Raw genomic sequence first — 24,659 nt, 5'->3', positions numbered from 1 at the left:
CAAAAAAATACAACGTTGTTTTCTTTAATATTGAAAAATTGAAGTGAAGAAATATAAGATATTTCCACTTTAATTTATGCCTATCATACTAAAATTCTTTTTATAGCTTGTTAGTTACTTAACCAGTTAAAAAGAGGTGGTACTAAATCTTCCTACCAGTTACTGTTTAGAGAAATCATCCATGTAAACATCCTACTCAAAACCAAAGTTTTTGTTAGGAAAAGAAAAAGTTATTTAGTTAGCCAACTCCTTGCGACTTCTGTTGACTTAAGCGTGGCAAATTGGCATCATTAGTGTCGTACTTAGGATCGCCACTCGCCGCAGGTTTTGTCTGCTAACCAAACCAAACTTTTGGCTAATCCACTTCAGCTGCCGTCAGCCGTCAGCACTTTGGTTTGTGCCAACTGCACGCATGCGCAGAGGCCAAAACAAACTGGCCACTGCACCGGGTACATCTGTATGCCCATCTCTTTTTGTGCGACGCAGTCCGTCTCTTTCTGGGTCTCTGCATCTCGACGCTGGCTTTGGAAGCCGTCAAATTGGCCTGCCGCAGTTAGTCTCGTTATTGACTTCGCGCACTCCGGTCGCTGGCTCGGCATCTGAGTTTTCCTCACCATTTTCTCGGCTGGAAAATGCAAATTACGAACGAACGAAAGTGTTGTCGCCTACTGAAGAATAGGAACGTGACCGAGTCATTGGGAAAATAAGCAGAATTTGTACTTTGATTGCCGGGTTGCCGAGGAAAGTTTCGCCTGCATTAAAGCTCGTTTCAATCAAGAGCAACGTTTAACAATTTAGGATCTGTCAAGTGTAAAGTGATTTTTTATGTGAATAATGTGGCACAAAGAAGTCAAAGAAGGTAAGAGTTCGTTTTCCTAAGGGTGGATAATATCACTCATACGACATGTGAGCAACTACAATTCCGTTGCATTTATGTAGGGCAATACAGCAGGTGTTGCCACTACTGTACTTCCTGCCAATTAAATCTATTAGGCGATCCTAATTACCCGAAGAACAAACCGATGACATTCTCCCAACAGAAACGGACAGGCAAACAAAAACTGGACATCGACTTCGCCTGTGTGCGTTGACAGCCATAAAAGCCTTGTTAGCAGAGCGTCATACGCTTATTCGATTAGCGGGATTTACGGCCAGTGCAGCTGCTGTGTTGGTAGCTTCTTAGGCCATCTCGACGACACTCGAATCAACGAATCAAGATCGACACACCATTTTTCCTGCTAAACTCGTTCAGGTTTCCTACTTGTACGTACAACTTACCACCGGCTTTAGCTTTGTCCGTTGGCCGCAATTGTTGTCCGCGCGCTTCTTTCTAGGAGGGATCTCGGCTTTTCCAGCAATTATTTTCAGATTTTCTCCTCGACTGCAAGGCTGCGTGACAGGTCCGCGGTTCAGAAACTGGAGCATCGATGCGCAGTTGGCTTCAGCTGCGATCCAACTCGTTTCCACTTCTAAAGGTGGGTCACAGCCATAACTCTCCGACTGGACCTGCTATCTGCAATCCCCGATCCACAGACACGTCTGTTCTGCGATGGATGTGACTGGCTGTATAATCGTGCGTTGAGCCATTTCCAATCACCATTTTACCGCTATCGAACAATCTCTTTATCGGGACGCTAGAATGTGCTAATGAACCATTCTAACGCTCTTCAGATCGATTCAATTGTCGGTTTTATAACAGTTGGCAATGTGGCACTTATGGTGTGCCTATTAAAAGTCCAGCTAAGGAGAGGGCCTAAACCATTTTAAACTGGAATATTCTCTAAACAAAGTAGGGTATTCTCCACTTATAGTCAGAATTTCACAAAAAAAAAATCTATAATCCGTAGATATTTGCTGCCTAAATAGCTCAAAAGTAAGCTATTGCGTTAGAAAAGTTTCCATTCCAGTTAAAAATTCAACGTACTTTGTAATGATAACCCTAAATAACAATAGTTAGCTAGAAACCTTGCTTGGCTTATTGTTTATTTTTAGTGTATGCATATTAGCAATTATTGCCTCGCTGGGGCGTCCAGACAGGCAGTTTAGCCAAAAATAGAAACAATTACAATAATCCACGCGCAGAAGCAGCTAGCCCTTAATTTAGCCGGCGGCCTTAATGGTCAGTGGCATCGCACCTTGTAATTATGAATAGCAATAAAGAAAATCTATTTTCTCGTGCCTTCCGAGCAGTGCAAACTTTCCCCGCGAGGGCGATAAATGACAAGAAAACAATTATCTGGCCAAGAAAGAACTACGATTTTATCTTCCAGAGGAACGGCACTGGGCCACAAAGAGCACAGTTAGCCAACAATCAGATGGTGTCAATGTGGGTACTCAACATCCAAGTTGGCTACCGTTTGGAAAATCAAGAATCAAGATCTGGATGGCGGAAAGCCGGCTGACCCACAAAGCACGCGCCATTTGAACCCAACAAACCGTCATAAATGAAAGCCATTTAGCACCCAGTCTGCCAAGAAGAACGGCGTTGAAGGGGCCAATTAAAACGTTAGATTTCGGACAGTGCCATAAAATATTTCATGCGGCGAAGAATTTCCATCAGAATTTTCGTGACTGGTTGCCGCAAAGGTCCGATTCCGGGGGCCTTAAGCCACGGACTGTGGCCATGTGGTATGCAAATGCTTATGGCAATTTATGGCCCAGAGTTCATGAGCAGCGCGTCACGCTCTTTTGGGCAATTTCTTTGGCGGATTTCATTATCTACCCCGTGATGCGCCGCACCTTCTCCTTTTTTCAGGGGGCATTGTTCGGTAAAGTGTCCATGGCGCCGCCTGTTCGGAAGATGTTCATGCTAAGCACAAATTAAGCAGGATTTTATGATACAAACATGTCCAAACTTTTTACATAATCGATCTTGACCGCCTTTAGGCAGTGGTTATAATCCAAGGAGTGCCAAAATAACCTTGCAGGAAGAGTAGAGCAACAAAATGCCCAAGTTTTATATTTATTTCTCGTGTGTAACACCCATTCATCACATTTTTGGGATACTTGAGGTGATAATTGATACGTTTAAGTTATGGAAAAGGTATTTCCTAAGCTCTTTTACTAAAACTACAGGAGGTCTAGGAAGTATCATAACAGAAAGCCATAAAAGCAAGCAAAGCAAGTGACAATATAAACAAGGAAATCGCCGGTGTAGTGCCAACTTTTCGCTAATTATATAAACCGAAAACATCAAGAGTGTTTAACATCTTAATGAGTGGCTTTGGATTTAAAATCCACACCTCCGAGGGTCAGTGGTCGTGATCTTGGCCAACTCACGTAGCTGGATCGTTAAGCAAAGTGTCCAAGTGCTTCTGCAAATTTCTACAAAGGGGATTATAGCCGCGAAATTAATTTCTTTTTAACCACCCCCTGGGCTCAGAGCGCTCCGGCTCGTGAAAAGTGAATCGCGATTGTTCGACGGATGAGTGGGTCGAGCGGGCCACTCCGAGAAAAAAAAGGCGAGAAATGGCGTAATGAGTAGCACAATGTGACAATTGTCGTGTATTTTTCAAGACTCATTTCGAATTCGGGTTCGTGACGCAACGACTTCGGGCGGCTAATGAATGAATGGAGTGCCATGGAGTGGTAGTTGTAAAGGGGAATAGGGCACGCGGAAATGCAGGGGAAGACATCTCTTTCTCGGCCGCGATTCTACAAAGAAAGTCTCGCGCAGCGATTATGTCTGCTCTGAAGCCAGGGAAAGTCATGAAACTTTAATTGCGCAATGTTTTTGTGTAAATGATTTGAATAATTTGCAGAACTTGTCCACTCCGCTACACTGAGGGAAATGTTCTCGGGCTACTCTACTCTTCTGATTTCGAGTGGAGTTCGCTGGCTTTTCAGCCGGCTTAATGGAGACTTGGGCACTCCAAATTTCTCTCACTGGCTGCGCATGTCAGATACGCAATGCTGGGCACAAGACGAGCGCGAAGGAATCAAGCGTATCTCTCTTCGGAGCTCTGGAGCACCCGACTCCAGCTCATCCCTCCGGCTGTATCTGTATCTTCAAGCTTGCCTGAGCAAAAAAGTAAAAAAAATACGACTAATTTCTGAAATAGCTGCCGCTGCACATACAAGAAACCTTTAAAACAGACACCGAAACTACGGCCGAAACACACAGCCTGGTAAATTGAATAGAGAAAGTGATGATCACGGTAGTACGATGTTATTTGTTAAATAAATCACATCACCCATCAACACCCAACCGGCGAATGCGTGCAGTTAACGGTTAAAACTCACCAAATGAAAATTCTCCTAAAAGTAAAAGCTGGCCGCGCACAATGGAAAATTCTAGCCATTCGAATAAACCGTTGAAAATGAAAAGCCCAAGGTTGAAAACGAAATTCTTTGCTATCAGCTGCCAAGTATCTCTTTAACCGTTTCGCGTTTAAGATCCATTAAAACGAAACCAGACACATCATCTGTAAAGGTCGTGGGCCAGGAAAGTCCGCAGAAGTAATGACTTTCTGAACAGGCTCCATACAAAGGCGGCAATTAGTTCGCTTTGCATTTCTTATTGTCTCACGTGGACCACTTTTAATTGCTTGTTACTGTTAGCTCATGAATAAAGCGCAAAACGTTGTCAACGACACTCGAGAAACACAGCAACGCAGTCGATCAAAGGCCATCAAAATTTAAATCTAAAATGGAAAATGGAAAGTTTGATGTAAACACAGAGATCAGAGATAGATTTTTACGGCGGCTGACTCAAAAGTTTTTATTAGTGAAATGGAAACGGAGTTTTTAATTGAAATCATCTTGGATTACGAGCGGTGGTAATGTGCTACAGGTTGATTTCATTATGGAGGCCGGCATAGATCATAAAGTATACCATGCAAACACTCCTAATACTCATGACACACTCCATGAAGCCCCTGGCTAAACAAGCAAGTGTGCTCCGTTTTTGTTTATTCTAATTTGTGAATTAAAATGCAAATGTAAGATCAACCATATAATGGCTTTGCATGCATATGAATTATTACGCTTATTACCAGAAACTATTCCTCTGCCTAGTAGAGTGTTTTTTTTCCGTTCTCGGCCGTGTTATTCTCGATTTTCAACTGCGCCCAAGCGATTTCAGCTCGGCGCAAAGTGAAAAATTAAATGCATTTTACGATGTAGAGAAAGAGGCCGCGGGCAGCTCCAATTATCGTAAGACTTGACCACGGTCATTGATTTCGAAAATGCCTTCACTGCTGCAGCCCGGTGGCTCCCAAGCTCCCCATCCCCTCTTCTCTTCCTCCTCCGGAACCCCCTAATCCGTCACAGCTTCTGCGCTTGCGCAAATGGCAAAACCCGGGCCACCGGCATTTTTAGGTAGACCCACTCGAAAACGCGACACTGTCGCCTTAATTGCAATTTGGCCCGCGGACGAAGCCGTTTTGTGGGAGATTGACATTGGGTTCGCAGTCAATGGTGCATTGCCCAAATAACTTTGCGACATTCACATATATGTATCATATGCAAATCATAATCACACATAATGCTCCGTCCGATATGTTGGGCAAGTGATTGTGTTGGCTGTCGAAAGGCGAACGCGAACTCGAATGCGAAGGCAAACGCATTTCGTCTCCCTTGAAGTTTTGAAGTTTTTTGGCCAAAGAAAAACAGTTTGGCCATATTCCGCGATCCAAAGTCAGTTATGGCCGGGCATTCTCATTGTGTGCTGCCCATGCCCACTTACGCCAGAGATGATATTGTGTTTATGGCCCGCTCCGCTGCTGCTGCTGCCGCCGCTCATTTCTATCTTTCTCTGGGCTCTTTTCCTTTTGGTTCGGGCCAACTTCTGCGGCTCATGCGCTTCGACGTTCGACGTTTCGGCCCGTTTCAGTCGCCGTGTGGCATTCAACGAACTCGGACCGAGCTTCGACCGGCTTCGAAGCTGAGTTACAGCACCTCTATATATTTGGATTATCCGTTACCGAAAGCCAGTGCGACCTGTATCCAGCGGATTGGTCCGTGCCCAGTGACTACGATGTGGTGCAGTGGAGTTGAAGTTCAATAAGGCACAAGTAAATGGCATTTCGAATTGGCCCACTCGGGTGTGCTTGTGTTCGTTCGGCATTTGCTAATTACCGCGAATATCTCTGCAGTGAAAGTATCTCATAGATGCAGCTCGAATCCGACTCTGTGCGTTCGCAGCGGATAGCCAACATTTTTCCGATACAACAATTGCATTTCATTGGGCAATTTATCAGCCGAAACGGCGAACAAAAAACAAAATACGAAAAACTAGTTGAAACAAAAAAAAAACAACCGAAAAGCGATCATATATCAAACTACTAATAACTATTTTGCAATACCTTTTCCTCGTAAATGGCCAGTGGTTACGGGAGCCTGTGCCTTAATCCAATAATGCTAAGAGTTTGTCGGTTTTTGGTTTTTGCTTGCAGCTAATTAATGAGCCGGCTCCAGTGCGATGATTATTGAATGTTGGCCCCAACACAGCACGCCATGCAACACCTCGCGATCGACAACAAACAACCGCCTTCGCCGAGCATCTTTCTTCCCTATGCAAAGTGTGTGTAATTCGCTAATTATGCTGGAAATTAACGTGCATTGCGCCTAAACGGATTGCATTCACCGCTAATTGCCCACAAATTACGCGCTCCTTCGCCTCCCAAAAAACAAAACAAAAACTAAACACAGAAAGAAAACTGATACTCTGTTAGTGAAACAGTGAGTTGCAAACCGCGATCAGCGAACAGCCGCGGCATTTCGCGAGTGCTTAGCACGTCCAGCCCCCCAGGAGGAGGAGGAGGAGAAGGAGGATGGTCACCTGCAAGGTGGACTCCCAGACCGCGGTGGCTGTTCCCAAGATGAATGCGGCCCGGACCCGTGGAAAGTCCGCCGCTGCCGGCAGCAACAGCAACAGCAACTCTTCCGGCTTTCGGCTCCTGGACGGCGACCAGCTCGAAAACAATTCGAGTGTCAGCCGAAACTCGATTTACAAACTGAAGATCGATCTGATGTTTGACGATTCCAGGTGAGTCTCAAGGGGATTCGGGTGAAATTCCGTAATTGGGCGCAAATAGCCCGGGGAGGTGCGTTTTTTAATTTCCCATTAGCCTCGCTCTCCATCTCCGGCCAAAACAAATCAATTAGCCTTCTGTGATGCCCAGCACTCTCATTTCCATTGACCACCCAACACTTTCGTTCTCGAAACCACGAAAACACAACTCAGAGATACAGATACAGACAGACAGGCGATGAGTTACAGACCCGAGAGATATTTGGTTTACCGTTTTCAAATTTCCATAACCAACGAAAAATACTGTTAGCTCCAAAATTAAAAACCACATTGTCCGACAGAGAAAAAGATGCTGAGGGGGGAGCTGCCAGAGCAGCCAAAGATAGAGCAACACTTGCTCTCCGCTTAAATATTCATCGGTGACACACATTCGCGGGCAAACTACTTAATTGATTGAGAAAGAAAAAAGAGCTCGCCCCTCCTCCACCGATTCCCCCTCGACTCATCGCCACTCATCTTCATTCCCATTCAAAACTCTCGACGTCGAAAGACGTTCTATGGAAATAAGCATTTCCGATTTTATGTCAACTAGCGGTAAACGGAATGGCTCGAATTGGGAACACCTTAAGCTGCATTCGGACATTGGCCACTGGCCATTGGCCGTTGTACCGCCTCTATCCCGCCGGCCTTTCCATATTTTCCCCTCGAATTCAGTGGTTCTGGCTTCCCGGGTTCTGACCTGGTCAGCAGGATGTGGCCTATTCGGCAACCCAGGCACCAAGTTCACAGGTAGAAGAGACTCCTCTGCGAGTCGAATATGCTAATCTCAGACTGCTTGTGCGTTAATCAGTCAAACTTTCACAAATATGGAACCGTTTTGTCGTTTTAAGCACCAAACGTGTTGACTGGAGAACGGCTCATAAAATAAAAAGTGGTATCCATCAAGTTTTTTGTCGGTCTAATCGGTGATCTAGATGACATTCTAAATTAAATGGTTCGGGAAATAAAACTGAACAAAAATGATGATGTTGGTAAAACAAAGCTTCTGTCGTTTCTTTGCTATTAAAATAGAAGCCAAAAAATTTTATTCCAATTTAATAGTGGTTTTGATTTTACGATTCAGGAAATTTGTTAGATTTTTTCAAGTTATCAGTTAGTGAAAGGCCGTTCTGGGGGTTGGACCTGTCCTCCACAATTTTAAACTAGTTTACGAAGTCCTAACCTAGAAAATTGTATAGAAAGATAGTTAGAAGGAAAGTATACAGATCGGCTTGGAAGACATACGTTTTTTATAGATTTAGAAGTAATTTTTGCAAAGTAGTTTTTCAAGATATAACCAAGATATTTTATAAATCATAAGACCGATTTAAAAAAATTTTAAAAATAAGACTTTTTAGATACCAAAAATAAAATAAAAAATGCAAACAAAAGATTTTTAAGTGCTAACAAAACTTGCATTAAGCTTGTAAAATTTTTTAATCCGATTTTAACACCTAAATGAACTTCATTGAGGCACTTCAGTTACAATAAACGAACTGAGTTTATCTTTTTATCTTAAAATTGAGCAATTATTGAATCATCTATTATGTATTCCCCTATCCAGATCCATGCGAAGCAGCCGCCTCGACGATCCCCGGGGATCGCATCGCACCCGCTCCATCATCATGTATGGGCGCAGTGAGTTGGCCAGCACCTCGGGCGACACGCCCCGCTCCCTGAGCAGCTTCCTGCAGGACAACGGGCAGTCGGCCAAGGTGCTGGCCGAGGCGGCCAAGAAGGACGTGCAGCGGATCAGCAACAGCGTGCAGGCGCAGATCGAGCAGCTGTTCACGGACGTGGCCAAGGACGCGACCAGCAGCTTCGATGTCACCTGCCTGGGATCGCTGCCGCTGAAGGACAAGGTGACCAGTCTGCAGGGCCTGCAGGAGCCACTGCGGCAGCTGTACCTCAGCGAGGTGACCAAGAAGGTGGGATTCAACTCTTGAAAGCAAGTTACCAGATAAGCTAACATTAACTTTAATGGTTCATCAATCAGAAGCTCAACTCTGGGTCGCTGGATATCTGTGCCACTGGTCTAAGGGTAAAGATCAGCGCTTTGGCCATCTCCAATGGAGCTGCTCTTCCGGAGGAGAGCGAGGCCCTCATCACGCCCTTCCATAACATCGCCGTTTGGTCGGCGGTGAAGTTCGTTATTTCCGAGGACGATGGTGGCGCAGCCTTTTTTGCCCCTTATCACCGATCCAGAAAACATTGACAAGACTGCCCTTTTCCAGCCGCTGAGGTAAGTCCTCTTTCCTAAATTAGTAAATTTATTATAGCAAATTAAATCTATGTATTAATTCATATAAATTCCAGAAGCATTTAGAGCATTGTAAACATATTTTCGCCTAAACTTGGAGGAAACATTTTTTTATTAATCTGGCACACCATTGAAAGATACATAGCTCCATAAACATAAATTATTTTAATTGCATGTCAACTCATACTAAAATTTGAAAGAATTTTTGTGCCACCAATTTTTTATTGCAATTAATTTGTTTAAGAACTTTTTTTGGTACCGCATTGATATGTTTTCTATTTACGTACTGCTTTTTAGCTCCAGCGAACAGATGGCTGTGGAGCACAGCATCCATGTGCACGCACCCATTTTCGCGGTGGTGATGCGCTCGGCCAGCTCGCCCAAGGTGCTCGAGTGCCATGGATTCATTTGCAAGAGCACCGAGGACGCCATCGTCATTGCGGCGACTCTCTACCAGAGTCTGATGGCCCACGTGAGCACCAGCTCACGGAGGAACACCCCACGGAGGGCTCCTCGCCAGCAAAATGGAGTTAGCTGCATCAGCATCGCCAGCAGTTCGGCGTTGGCCAGTTCGAACTACCTGTCCCGCTCGCAGATTATTCCCAGTGCCTGTGGGCGGCGCAGCTCCTTCCGGGGAAGCACTGGATGTAGTGGTGCTCCCTCCAGATCTGGCAGGAAGAAGCGAGTGTCCAATAGCTCCTTGAGCTCCCACAGCAATGTCATAAACGAGACTGCCGAACTGGAAACCTCGACGGAGGAGCGCAGGCGCAAGTCGCACAAGTCCAAGAGGGCTCCTCCGGTTCCCACCACGGTTCCCGGATCGGGTGGCCACAGAAGCCACTGCGGAGCAGGAGGTCCTCCATCCCGGAGTGGCAGCATAGTGTGCGGCAATGGTCACGTGACCCGTTTGCACCAGAGCGGGCATCCCGGCAAGAAGTCTTCGGCGGGATCGGAGCTGTCGGCCACAGTGGATGTGGCTCCCGCCAACGGGGACATCCTCACCCGGGTGGCCATTCCCAGGAGCGGCAGCTTCCTCAACACCGGAGGACTGACCCGCTACAAATCGCGGGCGGCGAGACGCCATTCCGGGAAACTGGGCGGCGGAGGCGGCGGCGGAGGAGGGTGAGTATTGCCACCGGACTCCTGGGCAGATGCTTTAGGGTCCAACCCATAGCATCTGACCCTGGGCACGGGCGGCAGTCTTTTGCATTTGGGGGGAGAAGGTTTGGCCTGGTTGATTGGCATCGCTTGAATTGTGCTTCTAGTTCCCCACTTGGTTTCAGCGAACTGTTTAACGAATTTCGCCTGCACGAGAACCTGCACTCTCTGGACGACATTCTGTACGCCATCATCGATGCCGACGGCATGTCCTTCAACGACCTGAAGCCCATCTACAAGGAGTTTCTGCTCAAGCTGGCCGTCACGCTCACCCAGGACGAGCTCTTCCAGCGCTCCAAGAACATCATGCGGCGCCAGAAGAAGAAGAAGCAGAAGCGCAAGGCGAGTGTTAATGGATCGCAGGTGGGTAACCTTTACATAAATATGGAGAAAATAATATAACTACTTTTTCCACAATAAGGAAAATCTGAAAATAATGTTAGATATTATCTGAAACAAAAATAATAAATGATTTAACAGTTCTACAACGTTTAAAAATATTTCACATAACTTTCATTCATTAATAAACCAGAAGCTATTACCTTTTAATTTTGCTTGTCGTATATTGAATCCAAACATTTAAAGTAACATTTTCCAACCCACAGAAGAAACCGAAGAGCAGTTTTTTTGGGACCAAAGGCCTGAAGAAGGTCTTTCAGTTGGGTCAGTTCCGCTCGTGCCGAGGCAAACTGACTAAGCCGGCGGTGAAATCTAAGGAGGCCACGCTGGACAGCCAGGGCAAGCGGAAGATCAGTCCGCCCATCATCATCGGTCCGCCCATTCTCCACAGCCACGCCCAACAGCAGCACCAGCGGAATAGGGCGGCCACCAGTGGTTCCGATGTGTCGGTGGTGCGGAATGAACACACCCAGGGACTCAATCGAAACAGCAGCAGTGGGTAGGTTTCAGTCTTTAAATATTTTTGGTTTTAGGATCTACAATAAAGTGGGAATTTTTTAACAATTAGAATTGACTGTAACATAAGGCTTTTGAATATTAAACTTTTAACCTTGGAATCCAGTTTGCAGCAGCTAACAACGTTGAATAATTTAAAAATAAAATACAATAAACTAATTGATGTACCTGATATTTTTCCCAGTGTAACTAAACTCTTGCCTGCTCTCCGCAGATACGTGTCCTGCTCGGAGTGCAGCTACGACTCGGAGTCCTGCGCCTGCGCCTCGGCCGATCGGTGCTACTGCAGCCTGCGCACGGAGCACCTGAACCACAAGCTGCGCCAGAAGAACGAGCGCAACATGGCCATGGCCACGCCCACCAGGAAACCCTCAAGCGGGGGAGTCCTCTCTCAAAATGTGGCTGGAACAGGCGCCGCCAACCGCCACTCGCTGATCTCTTGCCGCTCCGACGACAAGTGCTACTGCTCCATGGTGGAGGAGGAGCCGGCCAGCTCGATGGAGCGGGACTCGGCCAACAACTCGCACACGGAGACCACCACCTCCTGCGACTCGGACAGCTGTGTGAGTGCCAGCAAGTGCTACTGCAAGCGGAACCATCGCCGCCAGAGATCCTCGACGGCGGCGCCCCTCAGCGAGGATTCACTGTCGCAGCAGCAGCGCAAATCCCGGCCAGGAAACGCTGGAGCGGCACGCAAGGGAAAGCCGGCGGATAAGTTGGGACTGGACTACGAGCTCTTCAGCATCAGCGGAAGTGGACAGCCGGTGCAACCCCATGAGGCACTGAGTGTGAAGAAGAGCGTGGAGGCAGCAGCCGTATTTGCGGACATGAAACTCAGCCAGACGACGGACATCAAGAGCCTGTGCCCTCCGAAGGGACCCGGATCACGGGTGGGCAACGGCAGCTGCCGGTCGTACGCCTCCTCGAGGAGGTCCTCGTACCGCACGCGGGAGTCCTTCAGCACGGATCGATTGGGCGGAGGAGTGCCAATGCCCATGCCGCTGGCCAAGAGCATGGGTAGTGCGGACAACCTGCTGGCCAATCTGAAGGCCATGGAGGCTAAGGCCGCCTCCGTTCGCAGCAGCGCCAGCAGGAGTCGCATGGGCAGTTATCAGTCGATGCGGGCGGTCAGTGCCTCCTTGGAGGACTCGCTGGGTTACTTGCCATAGACCAGGATGTGGAATCCATCACCTTTAGCAGGCCTAGTTACGATGTACATAGCACATAAGCTTAGAATTAATGGATATCCTTACATACTCATATACCAATAATCTACTATATATTACGGCTTATGTTTCCCAAGGCAATTGTTACGTTTTTCATTAGAGTCGATTAATTGTCTTGCGAAACGTAATCATGTTTAGCTTAAGTACCTCCTATAGAGTTTTCAGTGTGACTATCCTTAAGATCTTATCCGTAGAAATCAAGGTGCAATATGTAGACCAACAACTTGGGAAAAAGAATTCCCATTTATTTAATGCAGTGCAATATTTATAACAACTACTACAAATAAAAACTATTTTTTATACCTACTCAGACGAAAGGCTATATTAATGGGAATGAAATGATGTTGCAAATTTTATTGTGTCGGAGACGACGATTTCTATTTCACAACTAGCAAACTAATCAAATTCATTGAGCTTGTTGATAATAAAACACTTAACATCAAGTTTAACCGAATCAGAAATATAATATTTAAAAAAAGAATTTCGTCCAAGATCAATCAAGATTCATTGTAATAAGTCATTAAAAATTCTCATATTCAATAATAAGTGTCATTCCATAAAAGATCAAATAGCTCAATAATAATTATAAGATACCCCATTAGAGTCAAATATTATATAAAAAATCTTATTATAATTTATTATATAGGCCCTAATTTCATGTTGGTTATTTGGGATTCAAAGAAGTAATAGTTTTTTAAAAGGAAGAACCATAAAAAAATAATTTTATCCATTGTGAATAGGTCATAAAAAGTTTAGTATAACAATTAATTTGCACTTTTCAAAATAAATGTGTGCATTCCAATGGTTATTATCAAGTAAATATAATAGGCATTAAGCTAATTAAGTTGGATACCTAATTTTATTCATTAGGTTTAAATTCTTGTCAATAACTTCTCGTTCCTTTCCTTTTACAGCGTCCTTGGGAATGTTGCGACCAGCAGCTAATTGCCACCTGTACTTTTGTACTTTTTAAAGCTCGGTTTTTTTGGCTCACCCGTAGGCATGATGCATATGTACAACGGTGCAGTTTGTTTTGTGTCTAATTTATGTGAATGTCGACTATCTTAAAGGCCATGGCTAGTTTTATGTTGGACAATATATAACCCGTATACAATTATCAAAAGCCTGTCGTTCCGTATCCCAAGTTATTTAATGCAAGTGAAGATTACACGTATTTAATTATAATTGCTGTTGGTTTTTTAATTCATAACACCGTAAATGGGATATTCGGTGGAAACCACTGGCGTGCCTTCTGTGGTTTCTTCACCGCCGGGGTAAAAAGTGCTTTCACCACTCTCGTCAAGAGCTCCAGTCTGTGCGGCGACCCACGAGGAGCACAGCATGAACACCAGGCACAGGCTAAGAAGCAAGTTGAAGTCTGAAACGGGTTGAGAGCCGTTAGCCAGATATTCCACGGGTTCTACTGGTTGTTACTCCTTTTTGCATACTTACACTTCATGTTGACGTCGCGATTGAAACTGTTGACGGGTTGTTGGCGTCCAGGCCTTTTTATTCTAACCTGCTTGGCCATGGGGTTATTTTGTATATTTTTAATTAATTTTCTAAACTACTATCTGCTAGTGGATTATCATTGGTCTCTTATCGACCTCACTTGGATATTAAGAACTGCGCCTTTGGATGACTGTTTTAAGCGGAAGGCGATTTATCTATTCTTGGAAGGTAGCGTGAAAAATATAACGAATATAGCCTCCGCAGCCGTAAGCAAATATATGTAGAAGAATTTTCATTCACCGGCAGATCAATTGTAGGTCAGGAATAAATGGTCTTGATTTGTAATGCATTTATTTTATTTTATTCGGTTCGTGATTATTTTTGCATACATCAATTGCGGCTCTTGGCCATGGAAACAATTCAAACTTAACGACAAACAGTAAGGTAACGCAATAATACACAGATTGAATACGGGACAGATAGGATTGGATAGTTTGTAGCGATAGTTCGGTTAACAGTTTAGAAGATAATCATACATATATAGCAACAATGAACACAGCAACTAGTTTGATATATGTATCTGGTTGTCCTTTAACGTTTCTCATATAGTTTCTCTTGTAAATATCATACGTATAATATTTATGTATATATTTTTGTAGAATATTGATGGCTTTGAATCGCCATCCAAACACACGTTTCACTAACGGCTTGAACAGACAAACACATATAGGTGATATATCTTTAGCTGCAATCTCAATCTCTTTTTCTTGCCTTCCTGGGGTGTATATAAATTAATTGATATGCATTGTTACGTCTCAAGTCTATACGCGTACAATATTTCGATCCTTAACCGCTAAAAAATATAACCGATAAGAAGTAAATGATGCAACACTGATTGCTTGTCGAGTTATTTTTTTTAAGTTTACGTAATTTTAAATTATTTGAGATCTCTTTTTTAACAAAACTGACATGTTTACTTTGTTGCTATTTTTTAAAACATTTTTCCGCTGTCGACAATAAATGGACATATTTCAGTTATACATTTTTAAAATTTTTTTATTTAGTTTTTTTAACGTAAAATAATATACATACATATATTAAACCAACTGTCCCTTAAATTTTCTGCCTCTATTTAAGCGGTTAAGGTTCGATATTCTCTATATATTCCTCTACGTTTTTTATATTGTTACGGGTTGTACATACATATTCATCCAAAAAGCCTTACCATTTGCTCTCTAAAACACGAAGTATATGGAAATATCTCAACAGACACTATATAATTTCCTAATAAATTCTCAAACGAACAACAACGAAATTGCAGTAACAAGCATAGAGAGTACTTTTAGTATATGTTTTAGCTAGTATCTTTAGTAACACCTATATAACGAATTTAAAACTCAACGCTCGTAACGAAAAGTATTGCATACTCGTGGGCCTGTGCCCCATAATTCGCGGACAGTAAGTTAGGGTAAACAAGTTGGTAAGCTCAGCTAATTTGGGTAGCAGGTGAATTAGTATAACACTCATAATTTAAATTGCACAAGTAACACACTTAGATAACAGCACTAACAGTTTTGCGCATAAAATGGCTCTACAACATTTAATAACTTAGAAGCTATTACCTTTTTTACTTAGTTTGTCGTATATTGAATGCAAACATTTAAAGTAATATTTTCCAATCCACAGAAGAAACCGAAAAGCAGTTTTTTTGGGACCAAAGGCCTGAAGAAGGTCTTTCAATTGAGCCAGTTCCGATCGTGCCGAGGCAAACTGACTAGGCCGGCGGTGAAATCTAAGGAGGCCACGCTGGACAGCCAGGGCAAGCGGAAGATCAGTCCGCCCATCATCATCGGACCGCCCATCCTCCACAGCCACGCCCAGCAGCAGCACCAGCGGAATAGAGCGGCCACCAGTGGTTCCGATGTGTCGGTGGTGCGGAATGGAGGACTCGCTGGGTTACTTGCCATAGACCAGGATGTGGAATCCATCAGCTTTAGCAGGCCTAGTTACGATGTACATAGCACATAAGCTTAGAATTAAAGATTATCCTTACATACTCATATACCAATAATCTACTATATATTACGGCTTATGTTTCCCAAGGCAATTGTTACGTTTTTCATTAGAGTCGATTAATTGTCTTGCGAAACGTAATCATGTTTAGCTTAAGTACCTCCTATAGAGTTTTCAGTGTGACTATCCTTAAGATCTTATCCGTAGAAATCAAGGTGCAATATGTAGACCAACAACTTGGGAAAATCAATTCCAATTTATTTAATGCAGTGCAATATTTATAACTACTACTACAAATAAAAACTATTTTTTATACCTACTCAGACGAAAGGCTGTATTATTGGGAATGAAATGATTTTGCAGTTTTTTAAAGGGTCGGAGACGACTCTATTTCACAACTAGCAAACTAATCAACAGTGATTCGGGGAAATTCACGGAAAATGTAAAATTCATTGAGCTTGTTCGATGTACAGTAAGTATTGATTATGTTTTATTAAACACTTAAAATGAAAGTGTTTAAGCGAATTGAAAATTTATTATTTAAAAAAAATTGACCAAGATCAAATGAGAATTATTGTAATCAATCATTCAATATTCTCATATTAAAAAAAGGTATCATTTTATAAAAGATCAAATAATTCAATAAATATTGTAGAACTAATGATACCCCATAAGAGTCGAATATAAAAAATGGTAAAGTCTTATTATATCTTATTTTATATTGAGGCACTAATTTCACTGTAAATTGACATGCTTTTAAATTCAGCTCCGTCATTCTGTTTTGCCCACGGGATGCGATCGCTGACGCCTAATCAGAACCGGAGGGTCAGGGTCAGGGGCTCGACACAAAAGCGAAAGCCCGCCGACGAGAGCACGTTCCGCCGGGAACAGATGTTGAAGCTCTCGCCGTCATCCCGCCCATGGGTCACACGTCAAGTGGGCGGGACTGATAAGATTGCGGAATGCTATGTGGTCTACGCTTTTCGGGAGCGACAGCTGTTGGCTTCCGAATCCCCGGGAAGTCGACGTGGAACGTTCCGCGGTAACAGAAAATTATTTCACTGCGATCCGCCGACCAGAGCTGACCACCAGAGATGACCACCTCCGCCGATAGTGTGTTCGTTGCCCGATCCGATGGCATCTCCGCCGAAGGAGTCAGGGATCAGTATGCCGATGGCAAGGCCGCCAAGGTCTGGGAGATCTTCATCGGGGACAAGAACTCGCGCACGGACAACTACAAGAACTTCCTGATCGACATGCTCCGCAACAAGGGTTGCAAGCGTGTCCTTGACGTCGCCTGTGGAACTGGGTAAGTCCATCATAAAAAGTGGCTCATTCACAAAATTCTAAAAGAAGTGAAACGTGATTCAGTGCTTAATCGCCTTATCAAAAAATTGACCTGATAGATTATATTTAAAATAAATTATTCTTAAAAAAACCCAATAATTTCGCAGTCATGTTATGTAAAACAATTGTATCATATAGTAACTTTCACTTAACACAAAGTTCATAAGGTTATCGTGTGTTTTTTAAATATGTAAATCAGATTAAATAGTCTTGATGTAATAACCTAAACAGTGAATGTTATAATAATGTTATTATAATATATAATAAAGTTAATGTTTCAAATTTGTTACAGTGTGGACTCCCTGATGCTTGTGGAAGAGGGTTTCGAGGTCGTCTCTGTGGATGCCTCCGATAAGATGTTGAAATACGCCCTTAAGGAACGCTGGGCCCGTCGCAAGGAAGCCGCCTTCGATAGTTGGAGTGAGTTTGCTAAAGAATAACAACCTATTCTTTATGCTAAATGTTATGCTTAATCCCTTGCAGTTATTGAAGAGGCCAACTGGTTGACTCTGTACGACGATATCCAGGAACACGTTAAGGACGGTTTCGATGCGGTCATTTGCTTAGGCAACTCCTTTGCCCACTTGATGGATGGTTTTGGTGATCAGCGGGAGCACAAACAGGCCATCCGCAATTTCGAAAAGTGCCTTAAGCCGGGAGGAGTCCTTCTTATCGATCATCGCAACTACGACAACATCCTGGAAACAGGATCCACGCCTGCCAAGAGTATTTACTACAATGTAAGTATCCTAATAGTTATTCTCTTTCATTAAACATACGAAATCAATCTGTAAGATCTAATCAGACGCAGTTATATAAATAGAAATGTATGTGTAATAGACAAGCTTCATAAATTTTGCCACCTCATCTCCAAGATAATTGGTAATAATTAAACGCCACATCCCATTGAAAATAGTCAAAAGCTGCAGCATCATCGTAGTGATAACAACGGATGATCTGTTTTTGACCCCAAGTCAGATGTATCGCCCCATTGAATCACTCTAGCAACTCATCGGCCTTATCAGTTACACCGTTTTCGATTCAATTAATCCAATGATGACTTGCGACTTATTGCAGACAAGTCACACGGCGGACATCAAGACATCCGTGCTCTTCTACTGCGGCAAGCCATCTCTGGTCTCCATGGACTACCTCATCGCGGGCAACAAGCTGACCAGCGAGTTCCGCCTGTCCTACTATCCCCACGAACTGAAGCGCTTCCGGGAAATCCTCGGCGAGATCTTCTCCCCGAAGGCCCAGCACAAGCTGTACGGGGACTTCAAGGAGATGAGCCAGGTGAAGAACCCCGCCTTCTACATCCACCTGATCGAGAAACCGCAGGTTTAGTTTTTAAGCCATTAGTTTGTATTCACACAAATCCACAAGACAAATCCATATTAAAATATAGTTCCTTCTATTCACACAATCCTGGGTCTTCTGAGTTTTCTTTTAAGTCATTATGCAGAATCGACCCACGATGGAACCGAAGCACAGAGTAACCATGGCTGCCTCGATCACAAACGGGAACTTCGACTTCACGAAGTTGAACATCCCGGTGTAGATGTTGGAGAGAACAGCCAGTAGAATCAACGTCATCTCTTGTCCGCCGTACTTCGCTTCAGACTGTGACTGAAACGCAAAAGCTATCGAGAGCCAAAAGGCAAATGTCATTAGCCTTGCAAATGCCTATTCCATTGCGTTTTCAAGTGGTTTCAATTTAAAGAGAGAATGAGTAAAACGATCGAAGTGCGACAAATCTATACAGTAAAAACAAAATTGAAGATTGTGATAAAACAAAAACAACAACAATAACAAAAATATATTTTTAATATATATTCAATATATAATATTGAATAATAATAGAGGAATTATAAAAAGCAAATTTTTTAATGGACATTTCTTTTTTTTTTTAAGTGCTTATTAACTTAACTTATCTTTGTATACTATTACAAGGAAGACTGTATTAATAGTTACGGCGACTAAAGGCAAGAACATACTGTATTATGTAGATTTAGTTGTTATAAACAACATGTGCCTTATAATGTTTTCAACGACCACATTTGGAGGATTGTCTGGCAAACAGCTCTGACGTATTCTTGTTAACATGCCATGAAATTCAAAGAAAAGAACGCTACAAATCATAAGACTTAATCAACATGTTTATTATTAGTAAGTTTTAGTTATACGTTTCGGCTTTATCAACAAAAACGTGGCGAAATTTAACAGTGTGATTTTCAATACGAGTTTATACACCAACGATTTTGTTGATGCGCTTGACGTCGGTGATCTGCCGATCGATCTCCCCGGTTAGTTGAGTCAGTATCTCGGTAATGGTGCGATGCTGCTTCTCCGGCAGCTCGTAGGCATTCTTCTTCAGGTCCTCCTGGCTCTTAGCAATGTGGTAACGCTGCTTGTTTAGCGATTTCTTGGCGCTCTCCAATCCGGCGGCCATGCTCTGGGTGATTTTGTTAAGTCGAGCCACCTCCTGGGCAAACTCCCGTTCGGCCACCACACTATTTGGCAGCGCGGCATTGGCCTTCTGCATCAGGGAGTTGCACTTGCACACGAGCAGCTCCTGGTTGTAGCTTATCTCCTCGAAACGCTCGGCCAGCTTGTGGGCTCGTTCGCTGATCAGTTCTCGTTCCTGTTCCAGATCCTGAATCTCCTGCAGCTGTTGTTCCTTCTTTAGTTTGATCTGGTTGATGTGACGGGCGAAGGCCGCGCGAACGAGGTCATGACGCTTCAAGTACTGCTCGCGCAGCACTTCGATGGCCTGGTTTAGCAGTTCGTAGCTCTCCTGAGCGGAAGGCGATGATTGTTTTTCCGAAAGAATGGGCTGGTTTACACTGCGCTGAAGGAGCGATTTAATGATGTCCACAAACGAAGGTCCACTCTCCTGCTGCGACACATCCGCACTAGCTTTATTACTCTCAGTGGGTGTCACTAGTAGCTGGGCATCAATAACCAACTTTAGACTAATCACCTGGCCACTGCCTAGGAGAAGCACCACTCCGGCAGGAATTTGCAGTAAAGCTATTCCGAAGACCGCATTCACACTATCACTGGAGTCAAATTTAGTGCAGAGGATGTACTCTGCTCGGGAAGGAGCCGACAGCTCCAGCCTGTCTTCCTCGGACTCGCTGTCCAGGTAACGTTGCAGCTCGGAGATGAAGTTCACGGTTACCGCATGAAGACCCGCGTTATGGTAGGCAAAGTAGCGCATCTCGTTGATTAGATCCCGCTTCAAAAAAATGGGACAATTGAATGAGTCTCCACCAGCGCCACCATTTCCAGGTGCAGTAAGACCTAGCTCCAGTTCCACGGTTTCAAGAACATGTACGACATACTCGGCGGGTTCGATAAGCACAAAGTCGTCCACCTCGTTGAAGGAGTGCTCAGTGGCCTCTGCCTCCATAAGGAGGGCATGGTGAAGCTTTCCATTGGACTCGGCTATAACTAAAGTTGGAGGCAACGAGGGGATTATCATGAGGGCACACGACTCTAGGCCGTAGTTGTCCCGCGTCTGAGGAGTCAGGGTGATAGGACCTTGGAGACGTGTCATTTCCGACTCCAGACCAGTCATTAGTATGTAGATGTTTCCATTTTCGCGAAGCACTACCACTGGCCACTCAACCCTATCCTGCTTTGGCAACGATTTGGCTGCCACCAGGGTTTTGTTGCTCTTGTCGAGAGTGGTGTCCTTTTCCCCTTCAGGTTCTGGGTTACGAGGCTTCGCCGCAGGGGCGATGTCAAAGTCCACAGCTAACTCGCCAAAGTCGCTAATGGAACTGTTGGAGAAGACCGAGGGACCCACCTGCCAAACATGACGGAGCTTGGCGTGGTTGTATACCCGGATGGTGTTGTTGTTGAGCAGCACAAGCAGCGTGGAGTCCGAAACGGAGTGCGGGTGCCAGCGCAGTTGGCGCACCGCCAGTTGCGGGTTGTTGAGGAACAGCTGGGTGTCCAAGCTGTAGGTGCGGCAAGTGATTCTGGCCTTTCCGTCCTTGTAGTATCCCTCGGGGCCCCAGCGGCGGGGTAGTTCCATCACAGACACACCGCCGGGTCCACTAAGGGCTACAAGAGAGCATTCGTTGGAGGTCAGCACGCGGTCTACCTCCAAGCTCACAGTGTTCGAAGGGATAAGTGTCTGGAACTTTACACTTGCTTCCTTTGCCAACGAGGAGCGCCAGTTGCGCACCAGCAGACAACACTGCTTGGCGTCCCATGCGAACAAAAGGTCGTCCTTACAGTCCAGCAGGTTCTGCGTCTTTTGCACCACGGGCAAACCACCACGAATCTCCGCAAAGAGTTCAGTCTTATTTAATTCCAAAATATCCGTGAGCGACATTGCCGGTTTGTTTATGCTTTCGTTCGTGCGCCTCTTTTTGACAATGTGATAATGTGGTCGTATTGCTGAAAAATCGCTCACAGTATTTTTCTTAGTATTTTGGAATGGTATTTTCGAATTAAAAATAGCTAAATTCGAAACTAAAGAAATTTCAAGCTAATAATATTGAAAGAATATAACGGTTTTTACAGATTTGAAAATTACAAAGTATTAAAAGAAAAGATTCATATATGTGTGAATAAAAAATAAATAATTGTCAGCGGGCCATATGCTTACCTTTGTAGACAAAACTTGTGAATCTTAAAAAATATTTTGGGCACCCGTTTAATATTTACTACACAACTTCGTTTAACAACATTTATTATTCTATATTCATTTTTTTTAATACTAAGTTTAACAAACATTTAAATTCTCTTCTGGAGCTCCAGCAGTGGCACAGTTTTAAGCTTCATGGTTATATCTTCAACAAAATAAAGATCCTTGAACGGGAAACTTGTCTTAAAACTATAATTCCTCAACAATTTGGCAAGTGTAACCTTAGCCGATATCAAGGCGTATCTCCAACCTGAATTAAAAGTAAACAAATCGATGACTCATATAAAGTTGAGATATTAAAGCATCACTTAGATAATTTACCTATGCAATTTCTGATTCCCTTGGTGAAGGGTATATAGGCGTACGGATGCTTATCCCGGATATTGTCTGGTAAAAAATGATCCGGATTAAAGGTTTCTGCATCTGGACCCCATATTGTTTTGCTGCGGTGCATATGATAAATATCGATGGCGATCTGAACTCCTTGGGGTACGACTATCCCATTAGTTAGCTTCAAGTCCTGGGACGTTTGTCGTGACACAACTGGAACCGGAGGTATAACTCTCATTGACTCGTTGAGAATCAGGTCCAGATACACCATTTGTTGAGTGTCAACATAGCTCACATCAAAGTCTCCGGTTTTGGGGAACAGGCTCTTAATCTCCTCAAAGGCTTTCTCCTGGTAGTCGGGAAACATTGCCAGCAACATTAATGTGTAATAAACGGCATTTGCAGTGGTTTCAAAAGCTCCAAAAACAATAATATTCGACTCATCCTCAACGTTTTTCCAATTAAACACTCCCCTTCTCATTAGGTCTATGGCCAGATTAAGAAAGATATTCTTATCATTCGATTGCGTCCCATTTAATTTGTGCGTTTCATCCTTGGCCAACTTTTTTTCGATGAGCTATACAAGGAAAACAATTAGTGATTTGTTAGCCGGCGTTGTCAGCATTTAATATTTACCTTTTTGATAAACTGGCGAATTTCTGTCTTTGCCTGGTAGTAATGCGATTCCTTTCCCAGCAGCTGGCGAATAAATCGGCTATTGAGCCACGGCGAGAAGCACATGTCTGTCATGGTTTCCAACATACTATTAATGGGTAGAAGCAGTCCAAATCCAACAGAACACTCACCATTGGTATCGCTTTAGCAGGGAGTTACTCATAACATTCTCCTCGCTTTTCACATCGCTTCCCATGGTGGTTTCTATCCATATGATAAAGATGTGGATACATAATTTAGTTTAGTAAAAATGTATTGTTATTGTAAGTCTCAGATTTTAGTTTTTTTTTAAAGCTCACAAACGTATACACGAATAAAAAACATATAAAAGATTTACGTATATTGACATATGTATATGCAAGCAATAAAATTGATACATGTTCATTTAAATGGTTTTATTAATTACAAGTTAATCATTATCAAATTTTAGTTCCTTTAAGTAAAATTTGTTTAAAAGTCACCGATATCAATTAGCACTTCGATATTTTTATTTATAAAATTGTATAAGTCTAACTGCATTTATAATTAATTTTTTATTTTATTAAGCTACAGAAAATGTGTGTCAATCGGTGAAAGACCCAACTATTTAATTGCACGCTCTTATTATTTTGACCATCAACAAATATGTCTCTCTGATTTCTGATAATTCGTATTGTTTATACTCACGTGTGGCTATTCCCAGAGTAAAATTCTGCAGCAGGGGAATAAGGTCCTTCTCTCCGTCGTCCTGCAATGGCTCAAGTTGATCCAGCAGCAGTGCCGTCTCTCGGTTGAAAATGGGCAGGAAGCTGAGCAGAACCTTGTGGCCGAAGGCGGGATTCAGCAGTTTTCGATGAATGCTCCAACGGGGATCTACGCAAGTCCACAGTTAAGTAACTTCTACACCGAATTGCAAACACACACCCTTCAAACTAAATAGTCCAACACCCGCTCCATCGTCCACTGCCTTGTAAATGATTCCTTTGTTGACGCAATGGGGCGATGTGAAGATATCCTGCACCACCTGCGGGTCACTCACGATCATGAAAGGAATGGGTCCTAGCCAGGAGAATATTGTAGGACCATGCTTATCGAGAAAACAGCCGAACGCGTTAAGGATATCTGCGCATGGACACCAAAATTAGTAATCCCGATCAACTGATTAACACGCGAAATTCTCGAACACCTTCTCTGTTCATCAGCCAGTGGGCCATGCCCAAAATGGGATATCCGAGTGGCCCTGGGATCTTGAGTGTGAGCAGGTAAAACCTTCTACGGCTCCACAGAAAGTAGAACCACAACAGAAACAGTAATCCACACCACAGGGTCCAGGTCAGCATTGTTAATCCTTATCCAGTTTCAGCTCGAATGGCAATCCGTTTCCTAACAATTTTCGACGTCCGATCGGTTTGAAGTTCGCCAACAGTTTGATTACCCAATTCTCAATCGACACTTTATAAGCCGGACATGTTGACCGATTTGGGACGCAATCGATCTATTGTCACGCGTGGTGCTCAGCAATTGATCCACCTGGGAGACTCTCGCCGAAAGAAAGAAAGAAAGAGATGTGGGGGTGGCAAGTGTGGAGACCCACTGAACCCCACACGCATACAAATCGCTATAATTTTG

The 24,659-nt window shown here is 43.7% G+C and overlaps 5 protein-coding genes across 7 annotated transcripts; 2 read left to right on the top strand and 3 right to left on the bottom strand.

The window, feature by feature from the left end:
• Positions 1 to 5,845: 5,845 nt before the first annotated feature.
• On the top strand, positions 5,846 to 12,877 carry LOC108088068. Its single transcript, XM_017185717.2, is given in 8 exon segments — positions 5,846 to 6,988; positions 8,577 to 8,940; positions 9,009 to 9,191; positions 9,193 to 9,254; positions 9,570 to 10,394; positions 10,556 to 10,793; positions 11,036 to 11,328; positions 11,560 to 12,877. Coding segments are annotated over 8 exon segments (3,135 nt in total). The 5' UTR covers positions 5,846 to 6,773; the 3' UTR covers positions 12,515 to 12,877.
• Positions 12,878 to 17,088: 4,211 nt separating this feature from the next.
• On the top strand, positions 17,089 to 18,809 carry LOC108087901 (glycine N-methyltransferase). The gene is made up of 4 exons (XM_017185479.2): positions 17,089 to 17,345; positions 17,676 to 17,803; positions 17,867 to 18,123; positions 18,461 to 18,809. Exons 1-4 carry the CDS (start codon positions 17,131 to 17,133, stop codon positions 18,728 to 18,730), a joined length of 870 nt encoding a protein of 289 aa, XP_017040968.1. The 5' UTR covers positions 17,089 to 17,130; the 3' UTR covers positions 18,731 to 18,809.
• LOC108087903 lies at positions 18,726 to 18,999 on the bottom strand. Its single transcript, XM_017185480.1, has one exon. The coding sequence runs from the start codon at positions 18,977 to 18,979 to the stop codon at positions 18,833 to 18,835; it is 147 nt and encodes a 48-aa protein (XP_017040969.1). The 5' UTR covers positions 18,980 to 18,999; the 3' UTR covers positions 18,726 to 18,832.
• Positions 19,000 to 19,524: 525 nt separating this feature from the next.
• LOC108088059 (nuclear pore complex protein Nup88) lies at positions 19,525 to 21,765 on the bottom strand. The gene has a single exon (XM_017185700.2). The coding sequence runs from the start codon at positions 21,729 to 21,731 to the stop codon at positions 19,629 to 19,631; it is 2,103 nt and encodes a 700-aa protein (XP_017041189.1). The 5' UTR covers positions 21,732 to 21,765; the 3' UTR covers positions 19,525 to 19,628.
• Positions 21,766 to 22,074: 309 nt separating this feature from the next.
• Positions 22,075 to 24,434, bottom strand: LOC108087911 (probable cytochrome P450 313a4). Of its 3 annotated transcripts, none has more exons than XM_017185493.1 (7): positions 24,217 to 24,434; positions 23,955 to 24,152; positions 23,718 to 23,903; positions 23,183 to 23,255; positions 23,013 to 23,139; positions 22,368 to 22,953; positions 22,075 to 22,296 (listed from the first exon to the last, which is right to left on the bottom strand). In XM_017185493.1, exons 1-7 carry the CDS (start codon positions 24,368 to 24,370, stop codon positions 22,136 to 22,138), a joined length of 1,485 nt encoding a protein of 494 aa, XP_017040982.1. In that variant the 5' UTR covers positions 24,371 to 24,434; the 3' UTR covers positions 22,075 to 22,135. The 3 variants fall into 3 exon arrangements, with proteins under 3 accessions (XP_017040982.1, XP_017040984.1, XP_017040983.1); XM_017185494.1 differs by lacking the exon at positions 22,075 to 22,296 and having other exon boundaries at positions 22,465 to 22,589; positions 22,672 to 22,953; XM_017185495.1 differs by lacking the exons at positions 23,718 to 23,903; positions 23,955 to 24,152; positions 24,217 to 24,434 and having other exon boundaries at positions 23,013 to 23,119.
• Between the last annotated feature and the right edge of the window lie 225 nt (positions 24,435 to 24,659).

The sequence above is a fragment of the Drosophila ficusphila genome, unplaced genomic scaffold (genome assembly GCF_018152265.1).
Source record: "Drosophila ficusphila isolate 14025-0441.05 unplaced genomic scaffold, ASM1815226v1 contig_791, whole genome shotgun sequence".
In the NCBI taxonomy this organism is placed as follows: Eukaryota; Metazoa; Arthropoda; class Insecta; order Diptera; family Drosophilidae; genus Drosophila; species Drosophila ficusphila.
This window is presented reverse-complemented; position numbering and strand designations above follow the sequence as displayed.